The following is a 22731-nucleotide window of genomic DNA, read 5'->3' on the forward strand; positions in this document are numbered from 1 at the left end:
TTTGTTGAATGAACACCTAAAGGCTACCATGTTAGTTTCCTGTGGTTGCTGTAACAAGTTACCATTAGCATTGTGGCTTAAAATGACAGAAATTTATTCTTTCACTTTCTGAAGGCCAGCGGTCCAAAATCAGTATCACTGGGCCAAACATCAAGGTGTCAGCAGTGCTACCCTTCCTCCGGAAGCTGTAGAGGGGCTTCTGTTCCTTGCTTCTTCCACCTTCTGGTGCCTGCCAGCATTTCTTAGTTTCACTCCAGTCTTTAAGATGGTCATTTTCAAATCTCGCTCTGCTTTGTCTTCACATTGCCTACGTGTTTGTGTACAAAAATCTCTCTGTGTCTTCCTTTTATAATGACACATGAGATTGTGTTTAAGAACCACTTCAATACCGATAATTCCAGGATAATCTCCCCAGCTCGAGACCCTTAATTTAGTTGCATCTGCAAAGATTTTTTTTTTTTTTAACATATAAGGTAACATTTACAGGTTCCAGACATTAGGATGTGGCTATCTTTGGGGGCAACTATTTTTTACTTTAAGACAAAAGCCTACTAAAAAAATGATAAATGAAAAACAGAAGAGATGCCAAGAAAAGATTGCATGAATAGGAGAAATAACATTCTCATTACTTGTATGGATGGCTTTGATCATTTTAATGGAGTTAATGTTTTTACTTCCAAAGAAAACAAAAATTAAAGATAACCCTGTTTGCTAAAATTTATGTGGTAATAAAATTTTTCAAACCAAACAGCTGGTGTTAATAAATAAAAATTGAAAAATTACAGGCATTTCCTCTGAAAGAAATAATTAAATTACTTAAGGTGAAGAATGGATCTATAAGAATTTTTGTGGAGAACATGATCCAAAATCATCATTGCTCGTATAAAATTCACTTGGACTCTTTATGAGATAAAAGAACATTGGGTGAGATATTTTCCTCACACCAACATTATTTTTGCAGACTTCTGTAGATGGGAAAGAAGAGAAAAAAAAGAAAATATTGACAAGATTTTGATACTACAAAGGCTGAAAGAAAATGTTGAGTGAATTAAGCATTTTAGGAAGTTTTATAACTCAGAATGTAGAACTATCATATAGTGCACAGAGAAAATTTATAAAGATAATTTTGATATTCTTAGAACTATAGAAATCTAATCTATATTATCACTATTATTTTTCTCCTGCTGTTTTTCTAACCTGCCACTGTCTCCTAAAGTATTATTGCACACTAGAGAATGCAATAGAAAAGCAGTTTAAAATTATAGGGATAATAAATTCTTTCATTTTATTTTCTTTACTTTTCTGAATATTTTCAAAATCTCTATATACTAAGAGCAAAGCAGGGGCTTACATACATGTCTCTGAGAATATCTACTAACATTTCCTTTAATGCCCCAATTTCGGTTTATCTTAGAATTCCTTGTCCAGTACATATTAGTTGAAAACTAAATACTAGGCTCTGGTCAAGATGGCAGAATAAGTAAACACTGTGTTCTCCTCATCTCATGACCACATCAAAATTACAGCTAAATTGCTGAACAACCATTATTGATAACCACCTATAAATGAATTCCTATAAGGATATAAAGAAGACTAGCTGAACAGAATTCTTACAACTAAGGATTTAAAGAAGAAGCCACATCAAGAATGATATGAGGGGTAAAGATGGGAGTGGCAGATCCCAAACTCATGGGAGAATAAAGTTGGAGGTATCAAGCTACCTGACACCAAACTATACTACAAAGCTGTAGTAATCAAAACAGCATGGTATTGGCATAAAAACAGACACATAGATCACTGGATCAGAATACAGAACCCAGAAATAAACCCATGTCTATATGGTCAATTAATCTATGACAGGAGGCAAAAATATACAATAGAGTAAAGAGAGTCTCTTTAATAAATGATATTGAGAAAACTGGACTGATACATGCAAAAGAATGAGACTGGATTGCTTTCTTATGCCATATAAAAGAATGAACCAAAAATGGATTAAAGGCAAATGTAAGACACAAAACCATAAAATTCCTAGAAGAAAACATAGGCAGTAAATCTTCGACCTCACTCTTAGTAATATTTCTTTAATATGTCTCTTAAGGGGAGAGAAACAACAGAAAAAAATATATAAACAAATAGGACTACATAAAATTAAAGAGTTTTTGCACAGCAAAGGAAACTATCAACACAATGACAAGACAACCTACTGAATAAGAGAAGATATTCACCAATGATACATCCAATAGGGGTTTAATATCCAAAATATATAAGAAACTCATACACCTTAACACCAAAAAAAATTCTGTTTAAAAACTGGGCAGAGGATCTGACAATTTCTCCAAAGAGAACATACAAATGGCAAATAGACATATGAAAAGATGTTCAACATTACTAATCATCAGAGAAATGCAAATTAAAACCACAATAAGATATCATCTCATACTTGTCAAATGATTATCTCCAATAAATCAATAAACAAGTATTGGCGAGGGTGTGAAGAAAAGAGAATTTTTGTGCCCTGTTAGGGGGATTGTAAATTGGCGCAGCCACTATGAAAATCAGGATGGAGGTTCCTCAAACAATTAAAAATGTGGATATTTATCCAAAGAAATCCAAAACACTAATTCAAAAAGACATATGTACCCCTACGTTCATTACATCATTATTTACAATAGCCAAGATATGGAAGCAACCTAAGTGTTCACTAATAGACAAATGGATAAAGAAGAAATGAAACACATGTACAATGGAACACTACTTGACTATAAAAAGGAATGAATCTAAAAAACAATAAATAAACAAACAAAACAGAAACAAACATAGATACAGAGAATAAATTGATGGTTGTCAGATGAAAGGGGACATGGGGGCTGGGTAAAAAAGGGGAAGGGATTAAGATGTACAAATTGCCATTTATAAAAACAATCATGAGGATGAAAAGTACAGCATAAGAAATATAGTCAATAATATTGTAATAACTATGTATGATGTCGGATAGATACTAGACTTATCTGGGTGATCACTTAGTAAGTTATATAAATGTTTAATCACCTTGTTGTATACCTGAAACTAATATAATATTATATGTTGGCTATAACTGAAAAATTTAAAAAGTTAAAAATAAATACATTTTTGAAAAAGAAAAGTAAATGTTTATTGAGTCAATATATATTTGTTGAATGAATGAATGAATGAATGGTGATCTAGAGACACTTTTTGAGGGGTAGGTAAGGTGAGCTCATTCTCCCCAGAGTGATCCAAATAAATAACAGAACTTTGATTCTTGCTCATGACTTGTGAAGCTCTGATGTCCACGGGCAATACGGGTAGGGGATTATGAGCACAGTCTGTATGTCCTAAAAAACCCCACAGGCAGATCCTCAAGTCAGTCTGGAAACAACAAGGAATAGAGAAGACATAAACCTATTGTTTCATTGATTTGTATTCTTTATTGAATTATTTCTGGATGTGTTTGAATGTTTATTCTCCTGCTCATTTTAGAAAAATCCTCCTACCCCTCTCTCCATTTCTCTCCTCTTTCTTTGCCTCTTGCACCTCTTTCTCATTCTCCTCTTTCCTACTGTGCACTGCCCTCTTTTGTGCAAGTCCTTAGACAAATTCATTATTATCAACCAATAAAAGTTGCATGTGACATGCTGAACATTATCTGTCCTGATATCTGCAGCTATTTTCAGCTCTTGGAAAAAGTTAGTTGAGATTGCTTAGTCTTAAAACTGATTGAGCCTTTTAAAAACAGTTGCTGGGGCCTTAAAAGTTGGAGAATAGAGCGCAAGCATTGGAAATAAAATGTAATTGACCGGGATCCCAAAAATATTGCCAATATGTATGTAGAGCTCATGGTCGGCTAAGTTATGTGCAAAGGCACTCTCCTTTTTCAATTCCAACAAAACCTTTACCGTTTGGAAATACCTGGACTGACCATGGGGGTTTATAGAATGGACATGCTTGTAATACTGACTGTGTGGCAAGATGGAGAGAAACTGGTTTCGACCCTTTCTGTTCCCTATATAATACTCCTTCCTCCTTGTGCCTCTAGCTTGCCATATTTTTAGTTTCTTATTTTCCTGAACCATAAGATTTGGCTCTGATTAACTAATATATGTAAAGAGGCAATCAAATAATCACAATGTAGTGGTAATTATTGACAACATTTCTGGAGATGTCCCTATTTTTCAGATGAGCCAATAGCATCCCATGTACATAGGAGGCCCAATAATAGCCTTGTCATTCAGAAGCAATAGGTTTGCACAAGTAATGGTCTTGGAACAGGCCTTCTTTCGCATCGGAATCTGGTCCAAACATGATCTACCACGTCAAAGTTTAAAGCAGTCAATCTCACTTAGAGGCAAACTGCAGAGACAAGTTTATTTAACTGAGTTTAGTTATCGAACCTAACAAGATTATCTAACAAGTTTATCTCCTCTGTACTCCTTTCGATCCTTTCCCCTTCTCTCTCTCTTTTCTTCCTAGGCTTTTCAGTTCCAGTACTGCTTTGGCTAATTTCTTCATGCTCGCCCCTCGCTTTCATCCAGCATCCACTGAACTCATTTAGGGTTACCTGGTTTTGCTTTACTAATCCGCCAATTCACCCAATTTTTACTGAGTATCTAAGTTGTCCTTGAATTCTCGTATCATTCTGAGCATCCAATTTCAGGACACGACTTTGGCAAAAGGTGGGATCTGAATGTTTACATAATATGAGGAAAATGACATAATATGACAAGCTACCCGATAAAACAGCTGAAATTCAAGAAGCCCTTTGGTTAAGAGAAAGATTGTAAGCACAGCAGGAAGAAGCCAGAGACCCAGTGACAAAGGTTGAGTTTCTCTATTGCAAGCACACCTCCTCCCCAAACGTCCTCTCCCTGTAAAGCTGCTGACAGAGCTTTGGCAAAAGATCATCCTCCTGTTGGCTGATAAGCTAAACTCTGTTTTATATTTAACTCCCTCCAGCGCCGGAGGAGTGGAGTGGGGATGCACTGTTTATAAGGGAGCTGTGACAATTTTCTCGTCAGTCCTCTTCCTCCTGCTCAGTTCTCTTCTGTCCCACCCCTCGTTTCCACATTCATCCTTGAGTGGCTGGTGGGAACTTGCAGGGAGAGGCAAAGACGCGAGAAGCCGGAGAGAGGTAAGGGAGAAGTGAAAACGGGCTGCCAAACCAGGGCATTCTTTCCAATTTAAAAGGAAGTCTGCTGACGTTAGTTAAATTTAACATCCTTTCATGTGTAACATTTGGCTTTGGAAACAAAAATGAACTTTGCGGACAGAGAAGGCTCTAAGAAATACTGCATTAAAACGAAACATGTGGCCATTATCTGCGCAGTGGTGGTGGGTGTAGGATTAATAGTAGGACTTGCTGTGGGCTTAACCAGATCCTGTGACCCCGTGGAAAATGTACCTTCCCAGCGTCCTCCCACAGCGAGTCCTCCCACAGCGAGTTCTCCCACAGCGAGTCCTCCCACAGCGAGCCCTCCCCAGGACCAGGAGGTCTGCCCTGCCAGTGACGATGAAAGCGGAGCCTGGACAAATTTCAGGCTGCCGGACTTCATTAACCCGGTGCACTACGAGCTGGAGGTGAAGCCCATGTTGGAGGAGGACACGTACACGGGCAGTGTGACCATCTCCATCAACGTGAGCACGCCCACGCAGCACCTGTGGCTGCACCTCCGGGAGACCAAGATCAGCCGGCTCCCGGTGCTGACGCGACCCTCCGGGGCGCAGGTGCAAATTCAGAGGTGCTTCCAGTACACGGAGCAGGAGTATGTGGTGGTGGAGGCAGCGGAAGAGCTCGCACCCAACGGTGACGAGGGTCCTTACCTCCTGACCATGGAGTTCGCTGGCTGGCTGAACGGCTCGCTCGTGGGGTTTTATAGAACGACTTACGTGGAGAAAGGACAAGTCAAGTAAGTATTACTTTTTTTGCTGTATGTCCCTTGAACTCACATGTTTACTTTCCATTTCTTTTACACTTTTAAATTATTTTGTTGGTCTGATCTTTATCTAAACTTGTTGGCAGTTCTGCCTGTTCGTCTGGGAAGCAATAATTATTGCTCTGTTATATATTTTCAAAGCCTATCATAAAACTTGAAAGTGTTGAGTGAGCTGCACAGAGTAAAAAAAAAAAAAATCAATGTATTCTGTTAGGAAAAAATCATGATACACTGAATCTTATCCTTAATATTTACATAAACTAACTCGAATTTTAAAATATATGTATTTGAAAAAATTCACTGGTGATATTTTTGGGCAATAGTTTTAAACTGAACCTTTAAAATGATATTACGCTGAATTTAAGTGAAAGTCGGTACATGTCAATAATAATTTTTACTATTTTATTGGAGAAAGACGTTGAAAGAGTATGTAAAATCCATGGAATTTTCTTGATGTCTCCATGTAGGAAGGGAGGCAGGACTGTGACCTTGTATCTCCTATGGCCAGAACCATGTTTTACGGATAAGCTCTCAATGAATACTCATTGAGTCCACATATTGGTAGCAGCACATAGATAAATCTTTGGGCTCATTGCCCATTATGCAACATGCAACAGTAATGAAAAAAAATTACTTTTTGTAACATAAAAGATGTATTAAATAATTAAAGACATAATAACATTTTTCCTTCCCACAGTCTTCCAAGAGTGTGTGTGTGTGTGTGTGTGTGTGTGTGTGTACGGGTGATGAAGTAGCACATACAATTCCATTTCCTGAATCTAGCAAAAGTGGTTACTTGCATTGACAATCAATCAGAGGCTATATAACTAGAGCTGTGTTAAAGGCAGAAACTCAGTGATCTCAAAAAACCTTCATACTGTGGGTGTGGCTCTTGCATAAGCGGGGAAGGCTACACATGAGGTATCACTAAACTTGAAACTGCTTTGACCTTTGCTTACACATATTCTGAACAGGTAAATGATTAAGAAATCTTAGTATAACAGTTCGGAAATGTGAGTCTGAGACCAACCCACTGAACATTCCTTTTCTATGTTGTTTTAAGCATCTTAAAGAGCAAAGCAAAACTTTTGGTCAAAATTCTTCCTGTTGTTTGTCAGATAGACACGAAGACTAAAATAAAATACATAAATATTCCTATCTGACTGTGTGGTACACTAATACATTGAGTAGAGATGCTAGTTTGAAAAAAAAATTGAGAAGGATCATGCTCATATAGATGGTGCATCTTAATATCACTTGTAATAAAACAAACTTTATTGTTTACTTTTTTGTTTATAAAAATTACAAATTTTGAAAGCACAGAAAATTATAACAAAGGAAAGTCAAAAGAACCTACAAATATTTTCACCATCTAGTGGTAACCCTATTAATATATTAATGTTATTCTAATAGTTTTCTAGGCAACCAAAATTGTAATTTTATTGTGTTTATGTATCTATCTATATACCTTTTTAACTTAACATTCTATGTTTCTCCTCATTCTTAAATATTTTCAATAATCTGGTTTTAAAGATTGTGTAAGATTCCATTGTCTGAATGTACTGTTATTTGTTAAAACCAGTTTTCTAATGTTGGACATTTGAATTGCTTCCAGTATTTTACTATTATAAACAAGTCAGAAAAGAACATAGTTGTAAGTACACTTTTAAGTGTGCATCCATTTATTTCCTTATATTAGGGTATAAAGGGTATGAATATATACAGAAACTTGTAACATTTATTTTGTTTTTTTCATAAGTAATACATGTTCACTGCAGAAAACTTGGAAGACAGGGAACAATATAAGAAAAAATAAAAATCCATTTATAAGTCTATCATTCAAGTATAGTTGCTATTAATATTTAGCAAATATTCCTCTAAACATGGCATTATTATGCCGTACATACTATTGTATTCTTTTAAGATATATCTGCATTTTAACGTGTCATTTGGTATTCTTTTACAAAATGATTTAATGGATATATGATAGTTCGTTGTAGGCTATAATGTAATTTATTCAACTTTTCCATTAAACTTGAGCATTTAAGTTGCTCCTACTTTTTTACCTATAAACTCCTATTAAAGTATCATGAACATCCCTATAAAAAAACTATGTATAACATTTTAAATTCTTAGGAAAATAGTCCAAACTGCACATATATGAATGCATGGACATATGTGTGTACGCACACACAGATACGTAACATGTGCATGCACATATGTATGTTTCCAAACTGACTTTCAAAGAGTATGTCCCAAATTATGTTTCCATCAACAATGAATGAAAGTACCTATTTCTCTAAGCCTTACTAATGATAAATGATTTTCAAAAGTGTTTGCACTTCAGTGGAAAAAAAACGCATACTATTTTGAAGAATATCCGCCTTTAAGATACTCTAAAAATTCATTAGTGTAAAATGAAAATGAGTGAAAACTTTTAAATGATTATTGCTAAGACTTTAAAACTGCTATTAGGTTGTGAAAACAATAGATATTTCATCCGAGTAAAGCCATCAAAATATTCTATAAAAATTCTATACACTATAGGAAGGCCAAAAAATATAGAACAAAGTTCTATTAATAAATGTCTGTTACATATTTCACATATTTTTTAAAAGCACAGTATACTAAAATATATATTATTCGCTCCAATTCTTTGGATTATTTTACTGCATCTGTTAATTTTACCATAAAATATGAATGTGAGAGCTGACGTTCTGAATGTCAGCTATCTTAATTGTTGGTTAGAAAATACTAAGTGACTGAAAGATTGGCAAAGAAGGGCAGTGCTTGGTTAGGTTCTCAGGGAAGACTGGTCTTCCTGAATTTCTCTGTTTTCATTGGTAGCAGTCGAGGCTCTCATATTACACAGGATGCTGCCAGTTCTGCATAGACGCTTTGGAACAGTTTTGGCACATACTTAATAACTTCATTTAAGCTAAAAGGAATGCTCTTTGTTTTTCTTGTTATGAAATACTTCAAGCGTATGAGAAAAGTGCATTTTTTTCAAGCCCGTAACGTTTTGACAATGCAGGCCTCAAGGGGATCCCATCCACAGTGTCCATATAAGGACCACAAGAGTCAGTTCATTGGAACAGCACCATTTTTTCACATTATAGAGTGAGTTTTGTAATGTTCAATGCTCAAAATTCTGAGGTAAAGGAGAGTTGGTGAAGACGGAGCCAGCTTAGGGCTTCCTAGCAATAGTATCCACATCATCTTGCTGGGGCCAGATTTGGAGCGAGGCTTAGGAGGAGAAAGTTTGAGAAACCTAAAAGTCCTACTCTCTGGTCTGTTCCTTATGGTCTGAGGAAAACCACTTAAAAGGATTGGAACCTTTGGAATGTTTCTCTGCCCACACCACCGGAACCCCCACACGCTTTTCAGTTCTTCTCCCAGGCAGAGCCCTCTCTACTTACATCTCCAAAGTGCATAACGATATTTGCTTCTCTTCCAGGCTCAGCTTCCTTAGCATTTGAATTGCTCTTCTTACACAGTATTTTCTCAAAGTATGTCCCACAGAGCCCTCGTTGCATGGGATGTTAATAGATTTTGCCAGAACAAAAGCAAGGGAGGGCTTCTGGGGCCAAATTAGTTTGGGAAGTAATGCTAAATACAAAATGATGTGGCTTGTGTGTGTGTGTGTGTGTGTGTGTGTGTGTGTGTGTGTGTGTGTGTGTGTGTTTTAACAGTTAGACTTCCCAGAGACTTTTATATGATAATGTCCATTATGACCCTCCAGGACTGCCATAGTTGCAGTTTGCCAACCTTATGTGACCGTGGACTCTTCTGTAGGTCTCTATGAGTAGGCTGTGTCTCTCTTATTCACTGCCTAGCACACAGTGAGCACTCAAATATTATTGAACGAATGTATAGAAACCTTTTCATACAGGTCTTTATGCAACTGATGTCCTCGGGCATAAGCTGGGACCGGCTTGCTGCATTGCCACAGCCCCTTTCCCGTGAAGTAGTCCAGCTTCCATCAATGACATGTCTACCTTCCACTCAATTAGGGTGGAAAATTTCCCTGGTTTCTTTTCTGCCCATCTTGTTGAAGGGAAGAGTAGATCTTTTTTTGACTTAGGAACGCAGTCTTCATACTTTAAGAATTATTGGAATTGACAGGAATTACAAGAAGAATTTAAAAAGGAGACAGCTGGTTTCTAGTTTGGGTTTTCTGGGTGTTCTTTATGGCGTTGGTAGGATTGATGCTGAACTTTGATATCGTGATGGGATTTCAATAGGCAAATGAGAAGGCAAAAGCAGGTAAAAAGGAAAGGCACCAAGTCAGAAAAGTGAAGTGGGGAGAAGAAATTAGTTTGTGGGAGAAATTTATATGAAGAGGCTCGCTAGAGATAACTCTAGAAAACCCATAAGAAAGAAAAGGAAGCATAGCTAATGATGGGAGGTGTTATTAAGGAATAATCAACTGGTCACTATTTAGATGTAGATGGTGAAGAAAAGAGCCAAGTCCATCCATGGGTATGTGGGAGATGTTGGAATGATCCAGGAAAGAGAAGAAGATCAGGTAGACAGAGATTTTAAGATTGACAGTAGAGGGCACAATGGAGAAGACAGTCTGGAGGTTAGGGAGTCAGGATTGACAAACTGATTGATTATGCAGCAGATTAAGTTAAAGTAATAGAGCCAGGATGCCCCATATATCTGAGCTCAGAAATAATAGTCCACACATTTATTTAACTGGTATTGGAAATAGAAGAGAAGAGAACCAGGTTTATAAGGGAAGGTCATAAGTTCAGTGTCCAATGTGTCGAATGTCTGTCAGACATCTAGGAAAAGATGTTTAGTAGGCATTTGGATAAATAAGTCTGAAGCACAAGGTTAGGACTTGTGATCAAGATTTAGGAGTTAAGTGAAAACATGGCAAAAAAGAAATCAGTGAGATAGTCTTGGCTAAGTGTGTATGGTATAGTCTCACATTCCTGGATGTGTGTGCTCATTTAGTTTTGATCTTGAAATTTTAGTTATATGTCAATTTATTTATTATATTCTTAGATTGATATGTCAAGCTATCAGTATACCCATTATCACTAAAGAATAGATTTTTTTGGGTCTCGTTTACTTGTTGCAGGAAGCATAGTAATTTCCTTTACTTTTAGAAGCAAGGAAACAAAAAGAAATTTTACTTGACCTTGAATGTCTTCTACATAAAAAAAAAAAAGCAATTGGAAAATAAAGTTAAATAATTAACTGGTTCATTCAAACCACCAAAAATATGTTGGTATCTGAATAAGCTAAATGGATTGTCTTGCAGTGAACAGCTTCCCTCCTTAATTCTGGAACCCCTTCTCCAGTGTGCACAAAAACTTAGCGCTTGTGGCTACCTCGCTTGCATCAGAAGCTCTTAAGATTTTCCCCCAGACCTTGCTATTTATATTGCTGGCTTAAGTTATTAACATGCTGAACATAGCCTGAGAATCTTGATTGGAAACTGTATGCCAGATGATTTATGAGATAATCAAGTAGTTTTTTTAAAAAGTTGATTTAAAGTGATCTCGCCTGTGACTTGCTATACCACCTCCTCTCTCTTCAGCTTTCCCTAAAGTCACCTTGATGTAATGTTCTCAGAGACGTCAGAGGAATGTTCTTCCTTTTTATAAATGAATAAGCTACATAGAGTTATATTTGTAATGTGCTGGGCCTCAAAGTGATTTATTAACATGACATAGAGAGGCCTTTATGAAAAAGTGGTTTATCTCATCACAGTTGCCTGGCATTGTAATTATTCTTAGGATATACCCAAGAGTCACTCCTGAACATACTGTGCTATTAGCCAGGCTTTTCCCATTAATTTGCAATACAATTCATCTGATTTTAAAAAGGAAAAAGTTTTAATCACTGAATAAAACCTCTCCAAAGAAGTTGTGATCTAACGTTGTTTTATACTGTTACCTCATACCTGTTGTTTTCAAATTTGCATATATTTACAAAACTTTAGTAACTTTGAGTATAATTTAGCATATATAAACAAGAGTTTTGAGTTATTCAGGAGTTCATGAGAAAAATAACAAGTTATCATTTAAAAATTGTTATATTGCTTATAGTATTTACTTACACATTTTTAAAAATTAATTTTATTCCAGTACGGATATTTCTGTCTGATGAATGAATTTTGAAGTCTGTTGGTTGTGGACAGTGCTATATCAGAAAGCATAGTTAGCCTTCTAGAGTTTAAGAAAATAGAATGAAGTGTATCCCAATCCCATTATGTAAATTTTAAGAGAGTTTCAAATATAGTGCTACATGCACCCTACCCCTTTTCTCCCCCATAACCCTGTGAAGAGGCCGGATGTGCTTTGGTAACCAGCTTTTATAAATGACGGCACTAAGAATCGGAGGTTTTGTAATCTGTGCAAGATCACACGGAAGGGACTGAAGTAAGATTAAAATTTAGGAAGTTTTACTCTTAGAAAAGATTTTCCCCATAATCAGTTTGGCTCTACACTTTAAAAAATTACACACATTTTGTAGCTCTTCTGATTGTTGAGTGTCACTTTACCTATGCCAGTATATGTCCAGATCACTGTAGTTGAGTGGGTTTGCAGTGATTAACTTTCACCGACAGGACCAGCAAACACATCACACAGAGACATCTCCAATGTTGTTATATTCCATTTCCAAAGTATCTCTGCATTTTCAGAAATGCTCTAATTTAGGAAGGCAATTTTTATCTATAATCAAGCGTTGCCTCTGTTAAAGAGAGATGAGAAAAAGATTGAGAATTCTTCTCTCTCTTGGGTGCTCAGGCGTAGAGCAGAGACCAGAAAAGACTATTTGAAAACCTACCCCGTGGCTATTGCTTAGGAACGTGAAATTCCACTCCCTTCTCACCCTCACTCCACAGGCGTGCGCGCGCGCGCGCACACACACACACACACACACACACTTATATTCCCAAATTAGTTAGCTGGCTTATTTCTGAGATGTGAGTAGTCTGCTACATTCTTGCAGAGTGACTTTTTCTTTTCCCTCTGCCTCTGGAAGAAATCAGAAGCCAGAAGAATTCAGAAGAAAAAAGGCAGCTGACTAAACACGGGGTTGGAGCTTAGGGCATCCTGTTATAAAACCTTAGTACCCCAGGAAAATCTACAGATTTCTTTATATTCTGATGTATTTGTAATTCACTGCAATCTGCACGGTGTTAGAAACTCTAGTTCACTAGTTAAATTGTTACTATCACAAACACTCATCAGTAATTACTCTGTGGAAGAATAAGTTCTTGGCTGAGGCTTTTTGAGTAACTTTATTTTGAAATAATTTCAAACTTACAGAAAAGTTACAAGGATAGTACAAGGAACTCCTAGAAACACTTTCTCCAGATTCATCAATTGTTTACATTTTGTCCCACTCCCCCAACACCACCCACTCCTCCTCCCCCTTCTGCCCCATCAATGTCTGTCTCTTTTTCTCTCTAAATATATTGAAACAGTTTCCCTTTACCTCTTAACATTCAGTATATATTTCTTAAATACATGGACATTCTCTAACATAACCACCGGTACAGTTACCAAGATCAGAAAATTTAACATTGATATAATACAATTATCTAATCCACAATCATAAACAAATTTCATCAGTTAACCCGAAAATGTCCTTTAGTGGCACCAAGTCACCCGTCTCTTGCTTGGAGGTAGATTGCTTCCTTGTGAGAGAAAGATTCTGTCCTAGCTGCCTGCTTCCTCTCAGACTTCCTAGTGGGCAGATGGTGTGGCTGGAACCTTAATAATCATCATCGAACAACGTGTCTTTGAATCAAGTGTTGATTTTCCCAGAGGGTGCTGAGTCAGGCTTTTCTGTTTGGGGTTGGAAAGTGAATATGAACCCATGGGCAGACACTGTTGTGGAGGTGGGCCTTTTCTAAAGCTTTTCAGAATTTTTACTAGGGACATAATGTGGCTGTGACTCATGAACTTAAATATAAAATGAATGAATTTATATTAAATTTTCCTGAAACTCTTGTCTTAAAGAGAGAAAGAAATTGTTTTCACAATCCAGAAGCCAGTCTGGATTCATGTATTGCATTTAATGTCATGCCTTTTTCGACTCCTTTAACCTGGACCGGCCCCCTCTGCTTTCTTCGTCTTCCACAATCTTGATATTTGTGAAGAGTACAGGCCACTTATTTTAAGAACGTCCGTCAATTTTGTTTGTCTGACTTTCCTGATGATTTAAAAATGCAAGTTAAGCCTTCTTGTTGAGAATTTTACAGAAGTGATGCTGTGTCCTTCTCAGAAAACCGCATCAAGAGACGACACATCATGTTGGCTTGTATTCTTATTAATTGTGTTATTATCTTTGATCTCTTGTTTAAGGTGGTATCCAACAGGTTTCTCCACTGTAAAGTTACACCTTTTCCCTTTGTAAGTAATTTTGGAGAGATCCTTTGAAACTATTCAGATATTCATTTCCTCATCAAACTAAACTTTCATCCATTTGTTTTGGTACCCACGGATGATTTTTAAATCATCATTCCTCCTAAAATTATTAGTAGACAATCTGTTGTAAAGAAGAGCTTTCTCTTCTCCCTCACTTATTTATTTATTAATTTTTTTTAAATAGAGTAAAGATTCATGGATTCTTATTTTATTCAATGAGTTGTAATCTCATTGTTTATTTTGATGTTCCAGTTAACCAGATTTGGCTAGTGGTAGTCCCCTCAAATGGACTCTTTGTCCTTTTTACTTATTCCCACGATTTTTTGAGAGCTTCCTTACTTTTTGGCACAGAAAGATTTTCCAGGATCATCTTGAACTTTTCCTGACCTAGCACTGGAATCAGCCATTTTGGTTCTTTTTAGTGGAGAGTGGTATTTACAAATGGTCCTCTGGGAACTAGCTGTGCTCATTGCTACAAACTTGTCATTGCATTTAGTCCTGTCAGCAAACAAGGCTAGGAAATATATGTTTCTCTGTGTATTTTTATATCCATCTACCTATAACTACGAAAAATCACTAAATTTATACCAAACTTGAAATTGCAATTCAATACCAAGGTACCTTTAAATCTTCCCCCTTTACGATTTTATAATTCTCTTCCCCAACAGTGAGAAACCTGCTTTCTATTTTTCTTTTTTTTATTTGCTCAAACCCAGCATACGGAAAAGTCTGTTTCTGAATTGTTAACCCATACCACAGCAACACAAAACTACTTAGTAGAGCTCAGTATTGATTTATAGTTATTTTTAGGTAAAAATTTATATGCATTAAATGCATAAATTTAATGGGCACAGTTCAATGAGTTTTGACAAATATACACATCTTCGTTACTTTTCTGTTCCTTTATATTTTTTTACTTTGCTTACTCTTCTAATGAACAACTATACAACAATACTATCTTACTGTAATATGACTACGTGTAAAAAGTATATATTCATAGGTTTTTTTGAGCAATTACTCAGAACAAATATGTCCACTTTGAAATGATGGGAACATTAAACATTAACATTTCCACTTACATAGCATTTGCTTAGTTAGAGACCTAAAAAAATGTTGTCTCTTCTCAAAAATGGGCTTTAAACAGGGCCAAAGATTGCTTCTCCTAGGAGATTACTCAGAGCACTGACTTTGCATGGAAATGAAACTGGGCCTTGTTCTCTGGTGTAACATAAACAAGAAAGAATGTGCCATTAGGGACAGGAGCTGGGACTCTGGAATATGCTCCACTTCTCTGTGACAGAACACAGCTGCTCACTCTCACAGGGGCAGTTAGAGAAGAGCTCTTGAGTTGGCTTTGTTTATCTACTTCTTGTTCACCAGCTTTGGGATGAAGAAAGTGATAGCTCATAATTGTGTTTAGCTTCACTCATCTACAGTTTACATATTTTTAATTATGGCACCAAAATATCTAAATATTCATAGAGAATATCTGAAGGGTTTCTGGATTTTCATTTCTTTGTTAACCTAAAAATTCCAGAAAAAACTTCAACAACTATTTGACAACCTCTGTATGGAAACTCATTTTAAGACATGGAATGGTTATTATTACACAGTTGATTTTTTTCTATAGGAATAGAAACATAAGGGCTGTCAGAAGAGGCAACATGTGTTTTGTTTGTGTGTTTATTTGTTTCCAAGGAGCATAGCAGCCACTGATCATGAACCAACAGATGCCAGGAAATCCTTCCCTTGTTTTGATGAACCCAACAAAAAGGCTACTTATACAATATCTATCATCCACCTCAAAGACTATAAGGCACTTTCAAATATGCCTGTGGCGGTGAGTATTTTTTAAATTTTTTGTTTCTGCAAATAGTCTGTTTAAAATGTCAGGTAAATGATCCAATTTGCTGTGAGAGAACCTCACTGAATTCTAAAATTAAATTTGCTCTAATAGTTCGTTTAGAGGTTTCAAAATACGTTTTGGCAGTCTCTTTCCTTTGAGTCCTAAAAGTCTTTAACGCAAGAGATCATAGTCCAGTCAATAAGCCATGTTGAGTTTTCTAAGCAAGAGAGAATACATTAGCTATACATCAGCTGGGCTCTGCTTAATGGAAAGAATCCCCAGTCAGGAAAAACTAACGACAAATTTATTACAGACTTAAAAATATTCGAGGGCTTCATCAGTATTCTTGGTTTTTATGTGAATATAAACCCAGTTTTTAAGATAGATATACTGTAAAATATTGTCAGTTAAATATTGGAGTCCACAAGCCAGCTCCAAGGAACAACATGCCTATAGACTTTCTGGTGAACGAGACATGCTCATTAAATATTAAAAATTAATAGACTACAATAATCTCTGTCTGTACAATTGTTAACATAAGACTCTTTCCTCTGTTACTGCTTCTCATTCCCATAATGGATAATGTAGTTAACTAAAGTGCCATTACCTCAAAATTGAGGTTTGTTATACCTTAAACGTTTGACGTATACAAAGGTCAGGCTTGTCTTTAGATATAATTCTCACTTACTAGTATCAGAAGGATACTCTGATTATACCTCCTATCTTTCTGACCTACTATCTGAAATATCACTAAAATTTATCCCTTTTAATTATAAACATTCCTCTAAAAAAGCAAGAACAAAATAAAGCAAACAAATCTTAAGAAGATTAAAAAGTAAACTGCCATCAGCTATCCATGCCTCAGTGTGAATTAGTTTATCAACTTGTTTGCTTCTGGTGTCAGGCACCTTAGAAATTGAGTTTTGATTGGATAAGAGCGAGGAAAAGATAAACTTAAAGTATGACACACCAATCCAGAAGACTGGGTCAGGGTAAAATGCCATTAGAATGTTTGGCATGGAGGGAGAAAAGTGAAGGTTGGAGGAGGAAGAATACAAACTTTACTAACTTCTGCTTAAGACCTCCCCATACGACCTTTTCCTTTTGCAGAGTATATTTCTGGAAGAAGGAGAATATTCTGCATCATTAGATAAAAACTAATACTAGTACTTTTTTTTTTTTAATTGCAGCGTATTTTATTTTGCTGGAGCTCCAACACTCCCATACAAGCACATGTGTATACATGCTTGCCTTGTCAACGAAGCATCAATTCTAGTTCAGTCTCCCTCGCTTAATCCCTTTTTAAAGCTTCTCACTGTAGTGTGACTTACTGGGTGGCTGCAGGCGATGTGGAAATGTTTAAACAATAAGTAGCAGGAGTTGGACGAGTTTTCATAGATGAAGTATTAAGGCTGGTGATTGGCAGGGAGGAAAGCAAAGCTGGCATGGACAGAAAACCAGATAGATGGAGTCAGTAATTGCATCAAACAATGGAATCCTTTCTCTTTGCGGTAACTATGGCAGTGAATTTAGTGGTCATACCTTGGGTCTCAATGTAGACAACCAGAGGTGGAACAGAGAACCCAACATCCTGTTATGCCTGGTCCAGCTATTGCTCTCCTGCACATGGTCAAATCAGCAAATACCTACTTAGTTCTTTCCATGTGCAAGGCATTGAGCACTAGCCTAGTCTTCACATAGTATCTCCTCAAATATTATGGTCAGGATTGTGTGTCTCATGTAGAAAGATATATAAAGTCCCGTCCAGTTTCTATCATATTCGAAATTGTATTTCTCCCTCAGAAACTTTATACAGCATATAGCTCGATCACTCTATCACAGTACTAAAAATAAAATAAATTTCCCTTTAGTTTTTGTGACATCACCATTTCTTTTTATCCCTAAGCTTTGACAAAGAACATCTTACTAGAAACCATTTGTCTTGTATGTGATTGACCTTTTGATAAATAAAAAGTTATATTTTGTTTTCAATAGAAAGAAGAATCGGTGGATGATAAATGGAATAGAACAACTTTCGAGAAGTCTGTCCCCATGAGCACTTACCTGGTGTGCTTTGCTGTGCATCAATTTTACTCCGTAAAGAGAGTATCAAATAAGGGAATACCTGTGAGTCACATTATATTTTTACGCCTATGCATTTGTGACTAATCTTCTACTTTTTTGAATAGGTTTTTTTTTTTTCATACAACAGACTAGAAAAACCCATTAGTTACCAGGGTCTGTGAGCTTGTTGGTACACTGAACAATATAGAAAAATGTAAGCTAAAAGGATATAGGTGAACAATAAACAAACACAACAGATATAGACATGCATAGCCTCAAATTATTGTAAGGGAAAAATTCATTATAAATGAAAAGCTAGCTCCTAAGTACATCATAACGAATATATTAAAATATCGGGGCATGCCCCATTTAGTAAAATGGATGAGTATATATGTTTGGGTGGGGTCCTGGACAGTCTAGAGAGGGAGGAGGAAACCAGAGGCAGATCAATATCCTTCAAGTGACTAAGCACTGAGAGATTTGTTGTGCCATTTCTATATGCAATTCAAAATAAGACAATAACAAAGTGTCAAAAAAGCATATTTTTAAGTGTAAGAAAATATAAATACTAAATTTATTTTTATCAAGATGACTAATTCAATAATATTCTTTTGAAAAACCACGCACTTTTACCTAATTGTTTTTCTCATTTTGGAGGCCCCAATTTTGCTTAGTCTGTTGTTCCACCTCTGTGCTACATATTACATATGTAAATATGTATAAAATCTCACAATCTTTGCAATAAAATTTTATAAGGAAGAAATCATTACTTCTATTTTAAAGATAAGGGAATTAAAATGTAATGACTTTAAGTAATTTGTTCAAGATCACCCAGCTGGCAAGTGGTAAAGACTCAAATTCCAAATTCCCTCCAAATACTGAAATGTGATGTTCTGAAAATATTTTTATCTCTTCACCAATCACTGGAAGGAAGGGATGGATTCCTCTATTTCCTGTGAACCTAGCTCCTGGGAAAATTTACCTTAACGTGGGTATAGTAGGGGTTGATACTGAGACATCCTAAACCTTTGTTTTCGGTATGCTTCCTGTAACTGTATCCAAATTATAGCAAATGGAGAAATGTCTATTTTTCAAAGAGACTTTGAAAGACCTTCTTAAAGGGGTTATATATCATGATGACCCATTCAACTTTCGTCTTTCCTTTATCACATGTATTGCTTTGCTGTGACCTTCAGATGTGGCAAAGGGCACCCATTGGCTAAGAGATAATATTACTATATAACTATACTGGGTGTGTTGTTAGAGCCTGTACCAGTTAGTTAGCTGAACTTTAATGATGGACTTTACTATGTAGAAGATTTGGAATGACACAATGGAAAACATAGTTTGGCAAAAGATCCTCAAATATATTTTAAGTAGTAAATATTTCTTAAGTGGTTCTTCTATCAAAGCTGAGTGTTTAACATTCTATCATAAATCAGTAAAGTTTTCCTCAGTTGGGTGGGAAATAAAGATAATACTGTCATAATATATTACTTTATGATCACCTATTTGACAAGAGAGGAACAGAAAGTCTCTTTAGACACTACCAGAAACTCTTAGGAGAATTCAGTGAAAGTGAAACATAGAGCTGAGCAAAGTAGGCGCCTTATTCTCTACCCCATCTATAAGACAGGCAACCAGAATTTTCTCTCTTGCAAAAACCTGTGGTGCTGTTTTCCTCAAAGTTGAACAGAACCTTATGGGAGAACTTTAAGGCATTTAGTGTGAATGACAAATCGTGGTAAATTCCACCTCTTTGACATTTAGGAAGTTCCCTGCCTGGCTTCCTACCCATTCACTCTAAACTAAAATCTAACAACTGACACCCAAGCACAAATGCTGCCAGTGCAGTTCCCCACTCCTGAAAGAATTACAAAATAAAACAAACATAAAAAAACACAGTCTACTTAAATCTGCTTAACTGTGACATCAGAGGGAACCCACACCAGCCTCACAGTACTATATTCTTAGATCTGAACAGACAAGCAGGTATATGAGGAAAACAAGCAACATAAAAGAGAAAATCTAAGGCGTAGTGGGGGTGAATGGCGATAATTGAGGAAACAAAAGATAATTTTTAAAAAGCCATAAAAATTAAATATTTATACACATGGTCTTTAATTATTATACTCAGAGTTATAAGAAGTTATGATCACCATAAGATAAAATCAGAAAGCTATGAAAAAATAATCAGAAACAGTAGTCAGAGTTTAAAAATATGATTTCCAAAGCATGACTTGGCTCTGACCCCCCCGGAACCTGTTTCTAATTCTTCCCAAACCAGAGTCTAATAAGCCTGTACTTCAGTTCCTGCCCATTGCTTTGAGTTTTTTTTCAACTCTGTGGAGATGCCAATATTGTTTTAAACCCTGATATGTCGTGTAGATTTTCAGTTTTTTTCAATTGCATCTGCTATTTCTGTATGTCAGGAGCAGTGGAGATACACCAAACTTCACTTTACTGCACCGTGCTGAACCCCTGTATTTCTTTGTCAGTTAAAAAATATGAAGCTAGGTAGCTGTTGTCAAATACAACAATATTTTAGTAGAAATTTCATGAATCAAAAGACCATTCTTAATCACTCTGCTTCTGACAGTATTATTCTGGAACATTAATCATGTGCTATTCATAATCTGATTATACCATGTGATTTAAGAATCTATAATACCCTGATTAAACTCTTTTGGGTATCTTCACCCTTCTGGCAAGAGTTCTTTATATCAATAAACACAGAATCAAGGGCTATGTTCTGCTTAATTGTTTATTTGGAGAAAGAATAGCTGATATTAGTAGTTGAACCATTCATTATGTTAAAATGTCCTTATTGCTCATGAGAAAAAATCACATTGGAGGATCTGGTCCGAAAAAAATTGTTAAGAAAAAAAGGTAACTGAGTTTGGAAGGTAGCTCAGAAGACTTTAAACTGCATATTTCTTTTTTTGAATCTTAGTTGTATTACATTTTGATTCAATCCTGAAGAAAACAGAGTTAACTTAAAGTGTTACAGTAATTTAAGCAACAATTAAGGCCAGCCTTTGATGTCTGACCAGCCATTCTGTTGGCAAGAAAAAAAAAAACCCTGAGGGCTTTTTCAGCTTTAGTTGATTAAGGATTTTAAAGTAAATAAAATCACTGACTTTTATCCCAAAAAAACAAAAAACCCTGAACTGTACAAAATGTGGACAGATTATATGACTTCCCAGTTATGTGAAGTAATTCTTGAATTAATAAAATGTGCTTCTCTTGCTCTTGCAGGAGTCATATCATGGGAAACAATATCCCCAACAGACATGTTATTAACTTAGTTCAGCTCAAAGTCTCCCAATGGGATATACTGCAATTGATTTTCAAATCCAGAACAATACAGGTTACAAATATATTTTTAAGTTTTTAAAATTATAGGTTTAATACACATGCATTAAAGAAAATTTGGAAGAAGAAAAGCAGATAGGAAAAAGAAAAATTTCTCATATTGCCATATATAAAATCATTTTAAGTTATTAGGTTTGTGATGCTGAGATATATTTGAACTATGTCCTCAGTAACTTTGTCAGAGTTTTCAACTTTGCACAGCATCCTAGGAAACAAATTTAGGACAAATTAAATGGCAAGTTCCCAAGAAACAGTAAGTTCTAATTAAGCCTTGAATTTCTTTGGGACATTTGACTCTGTCTTCTGCAAAGAAGGATGTGCTAAAAGAAGCAATTACCTTGCTGGAGATTATTTCAACTCTTGGCTTTCATTGTAAGAGAAGGAAGTTGGGAAGAATTGCTCACTAAGAGAATGCTGGTTCAAAGTATCCATTTAATTAGTTTATGCTATAACCATATTAATTCTAGTAACTCAGTAAGAGAGATTCTATTGTGCCTTCTTCCAAAAAGTCTTAGGATGATTCCTGAAGAGTTGCACCTAGAATTAAACCTATGAATGAATCGTTTCTACTTTCCTGTGTCTTCTTACTTGTTTCTGTCTTATTTCACTGTTTGTCTGGATCAGAATGATTGGTCGAGGGCAGAAAATATGTATGTCATGGATTTTTTTTTTTGATACACTTTATTTTTTAGATCTGTTTTAGGTTTTTGAATTTATGCATTCCCTAACATGAAAATAGTCTAATTAGAAAAAAAATCATTGTTTTAATATTCAGGTCTATTTTTAAACTTATTTTGAAATAATTTTAGATTTACCGAAGACTTGCAAAGATAAAACAGAGAATCCCTTTGTAAGGTTCACCTAGCTTTCCCAATGTTAACCTTTTACTTAATTATTTATCATATATTCATCAAAACCAAGGAATTATTATTTGTACAAAACTATTAAGTAGATTATAGCTTTTATTTGGATTTCTCCAGTTTTTTCAACTAATGTGTTTCTTCTGTGGCAAGATCCAATAGATGATACCGCATTGTATTGGTCATGAGGTCCCCCATCAATTTCTCTCCTCTGTGACATTTTCTCAGTCTTTCCTTGGTTT

General features: G+C 35.8%; 1 protein-coding gene across 1 annotated transcript in view; it reads left to right on the top strand.

Moving 5' to 3' along the window:
• The first annotated feature begins 4952 nt into the window (after nucleotides 1–4952).
• ENPEP (glutamyl aminopeptidase) overlaps nucleotides 4953–22731 on the top strand; it is a 73034-nt gene continuing 55255 nt past the window's right edge. Inside the window, exons 1-3 of the mRNA XM_039848686.1 lie at nucleotides 4953–5921; nucleotides 16043–16184; nucleotides 18186–18317. Of these exons, the coding sequence (XP_039704620.1) occupies nucleotides 5269–5921; nucleotides 16043–16184; nucleotides 18186–18317 (927 nt within the window). The 5' untranslated portion in view covers nucleotides 4953–5268. The remainder of the gene's footprint in view (nucleotides 5922–16042; nucleotides 16185–18185; nucleotides 18318–22731) is intronic.

This window comes from Pteropus medius, unplaced genomic scaffold, assembly GCF_902729225.1.
Source record: "Pteropus medius unplaced genomic scaffold, Ma_sr-lr_union100, whole genome shotgun sequence".
In the NCBI taxonomy this organism is placed as follows: Eukaryota; Metazoa; Chordata; class Mammalia; order Chiroptera; family Pteropodidae; genus Pteropus; species Pteropus medius.